This window comes from Oncorhynchus tshawytscha, linkage group LG03 (assembly GCF_018296145.1).
Source record: "Oncorhynchus tshawytscha isolate Ot180627B linkage group LG03, Otsh_v2.0, whole genome shotgun sequence".
Taxonomy (NCBI): Eukaryota; Metazoa; Chordata; class Actinopteri; order Salmoniformes; family Salmonidae; genus Oncorhynchus; species Oncorhynchus tshawytscha.
The window spans coordinates 47984064-47993327 of NC_056431.1; the positions used below are offsets into that span (position 1 = coordinate 47984064).

Sequence of the window (9264 nt, forward strand, 5' to 3'; positions counted from 1 at the left end):
GTTTCAACAATTGTCTGTAGCGACCATGTAAATGTAACACAGAAAAACATCTTGTTCATTCAGATCCAATTAGAGCCAATAGAGAGCCATGTCAATCAGCGGTCACTGAGGCATGACCCAAGATCCCAAACATGTAAAGAGGCTCAAATGATACCTCCAACATGGAACCAGATTCCAGACAGACTCAATGCTTCCAGGCTGTTGTCTGGTCTCTCTCCACTCGTGATGGTCACACACACAGTTGTTTGATGCTGAGGCAGCCCCCCTGCCACGATGTCTAGCCTGGATAGCCTGATTAGTAAAGCCCCTTGTTCTGGACCCATATCTCAAACACACAATCACATCCACCCTGGTTAGGTCACACAACACACTATACTGGGTTTTCTAAGTATGAGTTCAGTAGACATTGTGACTATTCCCTGACCTTTGTGTTAATGCAATGCATATGGTGCTTGTCTTTGGAGTGAATTGTTTGATTTGGTTAGATTAAACTGGCTGGGAAATATGGGACTTTAAAGTGATTTATAAACCTACATTGCACACATTTTCTCAGCCATTTCTAAATGTTTAGTCTTGAATCTTTCTTCTGCTTACATTATTAGTTAGACACTAATATTCCCCTTGCTGTTTCATGGCGGTACATTGTGTTCACAGAGCCTGTTTACATTAACATCTGTTTGAACTCATTTTACAACACACGCAAACTCTATGAACATTCACCCCTGAGCTTTCCAGACAACAAACACTCTGTGAAATCACTAAGTACTGTATCTGGGAGACAATAAGAGTTAAATAAAAACATAGCGATTTTGTTATAAACGCCCAGTTCCTTAAAAAAACAAATCTTTAACTTACTATAGAACAACAGGAAATCTAGTCTATGGTGTTAACCCACGTGACAAGTACATTATGTCCAGGTCACAGCACCGCAACCCTTGACCTTGTCGGTCTTATAAGAACACCGGGTGTTGGCCAACAGAGTTTGTAGCCTGCTGTGATAAACACCACAGAGACCACTGGTTGGAGCAGTGCACTCTTATTCAACCTCAACCACTCTTGCATGCCTTGGCACTATTAGTACACTGGTCCTATTTAAGCACTCTCTAAGGACATTGTAAACTGCACTAAATATGTGCTTCCTAGTTACTGAGTTGATGTTGAGATAATCTTATCATATGATCTCACTTGCCAGCTCATGATAGAGAAAGCAGATCTGTAACAGATTTACAACTTCTTTTTTTACCACCATGTATCTAAAAGTGCTGCTGAGGAAAGTGAGTGGGAAATATTTAAATGATTAGACATGTTAGAGCTTCTGTTATGGGTCTTTATCTGATAGGTACCATACTTTTCACCAAGACACGGTCTCTACAGGACAAACTGAATAAATAGGCACTATATCACTGCATGGAAAGGTACAGCAGTAGGGCTAAGTGGAGCAGGAATGAATGGTCTCCTCCATGTATCTACATGCTCAGTGTAAAGAGAAGCTGGTGAACTCTAAACCCTGTGTGACCTCATCATTGTCGAGGAAGTGTGAGAATTCAGTTGAACTAGGTCATGTTCACTCATCTTAGGCCTACTTACTTGGTCACGCCCATGTTGAGTGTTTGTAAATATCCCTAAAAAGATGATCAAGTGCATTTTGTGGAACAGCCTGTTTGGTAGGGTCTGGCACATCATTTGTACTCCAAGAATGAGGATAGAGAATCTATCAGCATAATTTCCAGAAGGTACAACTACAATTCATTTGAGTTACTGTGACAGGGGACCCATCTGCTGTGCTTTACCTGGCACAGTAGAGGATAATACAATACATGTTAAACAGTACCCCAGAGACATTCACTTCTACCACTTGTGACTCCCTATACAATAGCCTGAACTGAGACATGCTCATTTATCAAGTTCAAACACGTGCCTGCTACAGTCAAGGAGAGATGTGGGTCATTAGGTCAAATAATTTCAAATGTAAACTTTTTTTTTTTTTTTTACACGTTTATTTCATATCTCCCCTCACAACACCGATTTATCCATTTAAATGAAGGTCACTTCAACAATCCCTGCTTCCCTTCTCCCAGAAAGAACTGACCACTGACAAGGTGATGTGTTTTATTGCATTTAATGTGTGGACCTCAGGACAAAAGCTGCCACAAGAATCACAGACCCTTTTAAAAACAGTTCATCTTGTAAAGTGAGAGACAAGTGCTGCCGCTCTCTTCTAGACAAGTGCATTGATTATGGTTACAAGTACAATATTCAAGGGTTAACTGGATCTCAGGACCTGTGAACAAGACATGAGGTCTCTATTCTGAAGGCAACGCGGATCAAATAAGAGCTCTTGAGATTAACCTCACGACATCAGAAAAGCTCAATTCTTACCTTTTGATAAAAATGGGGGTTTATCAACCCAAGTCAAGGGCAGCAGCAGGTCCCCATGATTTTCTTATCTAGCTGCAGGATTGATTCTACTATGAAAATCTCATCTGGGCAGAGTCAATCCACCCTTAATGGGGAAATCCACTCAAACTATATTTTGTCCATTGTTAATACAGTCACAATATATTTTATATGTCAGCAGTCAAGTCCAAGATATTGGACTTTGAAGAAGCAGTGTCACTTACCCCATCATGAAAAGAAAAAAATACCCAAAGACAATGTGAGTGGATTTTTCATCCACCTTCTATTTCACATTCAATTGAAATTCTATTTATACAGCTAAATCTCATTGAGATAAAAATCTATTTTGCAAGAGAGACCCTTTTCAATCAGGCCAACCACAATACACTAAAGGAACAGATAGAGATGCTGAAAATAAATATATTATCATGGTAAAACTGTCGGGGATCATGGTTGTGGGTATTTCACAATATCGGTGTACCATACTATTTTGAAGGTTTCTATACAAATGTGAAGTACAAAGAAAAAGCCAATAGTAGTTAAGGGCTGTGTAAAGAGCCTTGACACGTCAAAGTTTAATAGCAACCACATACCAGACACTCTCCCATCATTCAGGTTTAGTTCCCTTGCAGCTTCTTCATGATAAGGCTATGGGGAGGTGCGCTGGTGAAAACTGTCCCCACGAAAACATGCGTCCCCCACAATGCATGGCGGATGACTTTGCAGCAGCCCAAGTCCTCGATGCTGAAGCCCAGGTTACGGTACCTCTCGTCGGTCTCAAACAGTGTGTTGTTGGTGTACGACCCAAAGAACTGGAGGAAACAAACACATGGGAAAAGATCAGAATACTGCTTGTTTTGATAAGATTTAAGTTGAACAAATATAAATCCATTTAAAATCGTCAAGAAGACCACACAACTGCCATCCCTGTCTCACAACTGTATGTACTGTTCATAAAATATTACAGAAATAACTATTCCTGTAGCATAGTACTAATCTTTAAGCAGCCATTTTAGTCACTTCTTACTGCCAGGCCTGAGGATGGGTCTATGAAGTCAGCCCAGAAGCCTTCTGTCCTCAGGGCATAACAGATTTCCTTGGCACCGGCAACAAACTGCAACAGAACAACGCAACAACAAATTTACCTTCGACAATTGATTCGATTTTTATTTTCCATTTTCCATTGTGTACTGATACAAACATGTGTAATAGTGACCAACATTCTGATTGTGTTGTTAACTGCAAACGTGTGGAGGTTCCTGCTTGCTATATGTATATATATTTTTTTCAGATACAAAAGATACCATCTGTTCAAACACATTGTTATTGGTAATCATGTCACCATCAAAGATGGCAACCCGCAACAAATGCTGTTGTAGAGATCTAGCCTATTGCTAGGATGGGAGAGGAGGGTGCGTGTCAGGGTGTAGTAAATGAGTGCAGTCAAGGGGGTCAGCGGTACAATTAGAGCGATTCTCAACCAAGGGCATGTTAACCAGACGGTGAATAACGCACAATGTCACAAACAAGCCCTGCTCTAACACGCAATGCCCCCACACACACTCAAGACTACTAACAGAAGTCTTCTATTGTAATGCTGGGATTGGGAATACGTAATGCACAACCCCATTATCATAAACAAAATAGGTACTTGCTAATACTTAGTCTTTCAGACTCAATGCCTCTATGTACAGTTGAATCCTTTCAATTCCTTAAATGTAGTTCTCAGAGGAAAACAGACTGGGTTAAAATATACATGTGCCATACACCAGCAACTCATAACTCCTTACAACTTCAGACAGTTTAAAAAAAAGAAGAAAAAAAAAAGAGAAAAAAAAGGGTCCGAATTTTCTTCAGTGGTTCTGACAGACAGTTCATGTTGTTCATATGCTATGGGTAAAACTACCCACGGTGTTGTGACACCAACTCACTTTGTCGAGCATCAACTCCCTCTCTTTGTCCACCTCCTCACACCACGCTGTCATGTCGTTCTGAGTTTTCTGGGTCACCGTGACAACCGTCATGCCGTTGTTAGGGGCCTCAGGGAACATTGACTCAAAATCTGCAAACACATGGGGAGAACATGCATGGTCAAAAACTATACATGACCATCACACCAAGAGTTATTATGCTCATACATGATGTACATTCCTTTAGTGTTTGAGCCCCCTCTACTGGACACATGTAGAATCTCAACATCAATCTCACAAACACATGAAAAGGTAAACGCTTTCACCTCTCTTTCCCTATCCATTCCCCATTTAAGATGTGGACATAGTAAACACATAGACAAAGTATATCAACAAGTTTGAAAGTATAACAATGTGCCAGATATTGTGTGGAGCATGGTCAGAGTGTCTGCTTTTACAGTGCATTTGGAAAGTATTCAGACCCCTTGACTTTTTCCACATCTTACACAGCTGTATTTTCAGAGTTTCTCAAATTCTTCTCTACAGATCCTCTCAAGCTCTGTCAGGTTGGATGGATAGCGTCTCCGCACAAGTATTTTCAGGTCTCTCCAGAGATTTTCGATCGGGCTCAAGTTTCGGCTGTGGCTGGGCCACTCAAGGACATTTGGAGACTTGTCCCGAAGCCATTCCTGCATTGTCTTGGCTGTGTGCTTAGGGTTGTTGTCCTGTTGGAAGGTGTACCTTCGCCCCAGTCTGAATTCCTGAGCAGGTTTTCATCAATGATCTCTCTGTACTTTGCTCCGTTCATCTTTCCCTCGATCCTGACTAGTCTCCCAGTCCCTGCCACTGAAAAACATCCCCACAGTATGATGCTGCCACCACCATGCCAGGTTTCTTCCAGACATGGCGTTTGGCAATCAGGCCAAAGAGTTCAATCTTGGCTTCATTAGACCAGACAATCTTGTTTTCATGGTCAGAGTCCTTTAGGTGCCTTTTGGCAAACTCAAAGCGGGCTGGAATGTGCCTTTAATTGAGGTCTGGCCACTCTACCATAAAGGCCTGATTGGTGGAGTGCTGCAGAGATGGTTGTCCTTCTGGAAACTGTCAAAATGATCATCGGGTTCTTGGTCACCTCCCTGACTAAGGCCCTTCTCTCCCGATTGCTCAGTTTGGCCGGGAGGCCAGCTCTAGGAAGAGTCTTGGTGGTTCCAAATTTCTTCAATTTAAGGATGACAGAGGCCACTGTTCTTGGGGACCTTCAACGCTGCTTACATTTTTTGGTAACCTTCCACAGATCTGTGGCTTAATAAAAATACTATCTCGGAGCTCTACGGACAATTCCTTTGACCTCATGGCTCGTTTTTGCTCTGACATGCTCTGTCAACTGTGGGATCTTATATAGTCAGGTGTATGCCTTTCCAAAACATTTTCAATCAATTGAATTTACCACAGGTGGACTCCAAGTTGAAGAAACATCTCAAGAATGATCAATGGAAACAGGATGCACCTGAGCACAATTTCGAGTCTCACAGCAAAGGGTCTGAATACTTATGTAAATAAGGTTTCTGTTTTTATTCATTTTAATCAATTTTCAATCATTTCTATAAACTGTTTTTGCCTTGTCATTATGGGGTATTGTGTGTAGATTGAGGAGGAAAAACATGCATTTAATCAATTTTAGAATGAGGATAACATGTGGGGAATGGGTCTGAATACTTTCTGAATGCACTGTATGTTGCGCATTTTTACAGAAAGTAAGACTGCTCACATAGGGCTATATCTGTTTGGTGAAAGGAAAACAATCATATATATATACCTTTCTTCAGCAGCTCAGGGCAAGACTGTATCGCACACTCTACATTGGAGTTATCAAAGTACTGTTCTGCTCTGTTGACTATTTGTTCCGGGGGATCAGCCTCTTTCTCCTAAGACAAACAATCATGGAACGTTGGTCAGAAAACCAAAAACATCCCTGAATATTACGCTGCATAATATGCATATGCTTCATTATCACCAGAAGAAATGTATGTCAATTGTGAAACCAACCACACTTACTTGGAACTCGCCAACAAATTGAGCAAGAATGAACTCATGCCTCTCGCCGCTGGAGGGAACAGTCAGCACGTCGGGGACTGTCCGGTGGACTGGGCCATTAATCTTCTGTTCTGCTGTGCCTTCCAGGTGGCAGTCAAAGCCTGAGTTACCTGGCAGTTGGAAGCGCTGGTCCTGAGGCCCGAACGGACCCATACTATCATCTGGCCAAACTGTCCTGGGTCCTGACAATGAGACATAATTTAACAAGAAGTTGATCCAATTATTGAGCCAATTGAGTCACACACCTTCTGAATAACAGACAGTTGGTATATGACGTTCACATTCAGGCAACTTCAGTATCATCATTGTGGTTAGAGGTCTGCACTTACCAAGGTCAGGGGGTGTGATGGCTACACGAGGCTCATCAGAGCCAGATGATCCAGCACCAGAGAATGTTCTCTGGTTGGTTCCAGCAATCCGCCGGACCAGTACATGAAGCCCTGGCAGGTAAGTCACCAGCCTGGCTCTGCTACAGAGCACCTGAGGAACAGAGAAGGAACATCCCCATCAGGACACACACGACACAAGCATTACGTGTGTGTGTGTGAGACATTGGACTCTGATCAAATCTCGAAGTCTATGTCAAATAGACTTACACTGGCCATCCTGTTGGGCCTCTCCCTCTTCTGTTATTCACTTGCAAAACTGCAAAAGACAAAGTAATAAATTAACCAACTGCACAAATCTCATTGAGATAAATCTCATTAGACACAAAACACTGAAAGTGGGTGCATAAACTGATCATCATCAAGCTAAATATCTCAAAACTAACAGCAGTTGACTGTAAGGCTAACTAGCTGGCTACAAATAATTTTAATCACAATTCAGAATATCCTGTATCTACCTTACCCAGTAGTACCGTCACTTAGTGCTCATTGTCAACTATTTCAGACGACATAGCTGCCACAACATTACATAACAGGGTACAGCAGGACTGTAGGGAATGTTAGCTAGCTAGCTAGCCAGCTAGCTAATGTTAGCTAACTAAAAAGTGAGAGCTGTGGTGTATTCATTGGTCAGATTCTGTTGCAAAACGGTTTACTCCAAATGCTCTTGCAACATGACGTAAAAGAAGTTGGGTTCTTAAATGGAATTTGTAGTTCATTTTAATGTTATGGCAAAGACAGTAAGTACTGTATGGTTTCCTGACCATTCCGATCTGAAGTCTTTAAAGTGTTTGGCACAAGCTTCACAACTATAAATGATCAATTCTTCCATGCTCTAAAGTGGAGTGAAGTCCACAGGGTTCCTTCCACCTTCTTCCAGCTATGTTTCCCAACAGACCAAATGTTTTGTAACAGAATCCAACTAATGAATACACCCCTGCTCACTAAACTGCAGTACATTTATTTTCAGTTTACATAGGGACGGCAGGTAGCCTAGTGGTTAGAGCTGACAAGGTAAAAATCTGTCGTTCTGCCCCTGAACAAAGCAGTTAACCCAGTGTTCCCCGATAGGCCGTCATTGCAAATAAGAATTTGTTCTTAACTGACTTATCTAGTTAAATAAAGGTTAAATAATTTTTTTAAATGGGTCAAATATAGCACTCTTAGTAGTTAGAGCTAAGTATTTAAAATGAGGCCCTATGTAGTGTGTAATCTGCATATAGGGCTAACCCTCCTGAAAGGGAATGTAAAAACGTATATTTTGTTTACATTCAATCCCCAATATTGCACTTTTACGACTGTCCCTAAACCACCTGAGCGTCAGAAATCAGCATAATGCCTCGTTCTCTGCTAAGGAAAGTGCTCTCTAACATCATCTGATTCTCAATATATCCTATCATCATCCTATGACTCCGTCTGATAGCTATTGACGAGCAAACTCTGAATATCGAAAGTAAAAACAAATTTACTGAGGGGCAAGACCACACAGCTAACGTGCTAGCTAGCTCTACGTTGGCCGATTTATAGTAGTTTAGGCTCTGACAATAAATGTAATATATTTACCTTAATTAAATTCGTTGAAGAATATCCCCTTCTTGCAAACATGAATCAATAAAATACGTTGAAAAGATCAATAGGTCTTATCTGTGTTTATCCTTGACCTAACTTTAGCTCGAATGCCATCTATGTGCTTCACCTTTCGTTGTGCACATGCGCGCTTACGTGGATAAATGACGGAACCCTACGAGCAACATAAATGGCTTGACGTAACAAGGTTGCAAAAAAGAAATAACATTAAAATGCAGAATCATGTTTGCACACTAGATGTCGTTATATCCCTATCCATGAGTGGCAGCATGTACCTACAGATTGATGCCAGCAAAGGCAATTCTAAGGAGAGTTTCAGACAAAAATGAATGTGAAAGTTTTCGTCAGTGTTTCTTGTGGCACTGTAATTAGTGGCTAACCTGTATAATGTATAAAATAATCGTCAAACACCCGTTCAGATGAGAGCTTTGTACCTGAAGAGCAGTGTACCTCCTGAGTGGTGCAGCAGTGCTAGAGGTGTACCTACTGACCCTGGTTCGATTCCAGTTGTATCACAACTGTCCGTGATTGGGAGTACCATAGGGTGGCGCCCAGTGTCGTGCATGTTAGGATTTGGCCGGGGTAGGCTGTCATTGTAAATAAGAATTTGTTCTTAACTGACCTGCCTAGTTAAATAAAGGTAAAAATTTAGAGGTTGCTGTGCTAATGAGGGCATTTGATTAATGAACCGGGTTAACATTAACTTTGGAACGTTCTGATTTGAGAAGGGCGGTCTCTCACCACTTTTAGCCGTTCACGCCCGTTAATCAAACTCCCTCAATGTATTTATTTGAGTGTAAACGTTCTGTGGACCAGTCTGTTGAGAACAAATGTTTGTTCTTCAATTGCAGTCGCATAAACCTTCAAGCGCTATTATGAAACTGGCTCTC

General features: G+C 41.4%; 1 protein-coding gene across 1 annotated transcript; it reads right to left on the reverse strand.

Annotated features, from left to right (window-relative positions):
* Positions 1–2103: 2103 nt before the first annotated feature.
* Positions 2104–8509, reverse strand: mmadhcb (metabolism of cobalamin associated Db). Its single transcript, XM_024406233.2, has 8 exons — positions 8351–8509; positions 6998–7046; positions 6731–6881; positions 6363–6583; positions 6124–6232; positions 4329–4459; positions 3425–3511; positions 2104–3209 (listed from the first exon to the last, which is right to left on the reverse strand). The coding sequence occupies exons 2-8, from the start codon at positions 7004–7006 to the stop codon at positions 3015–3017; spliced, it is 903 nt and encodes a 300-aa protein (XP_024262001.1). The 5' UTR covers positions 7007–7046; positions 8351–8509; the 3' UTR covers positions 2104–3014.
* Between the last annotated feature and the right edge of the window lie 755 nt (positions 8510–9264).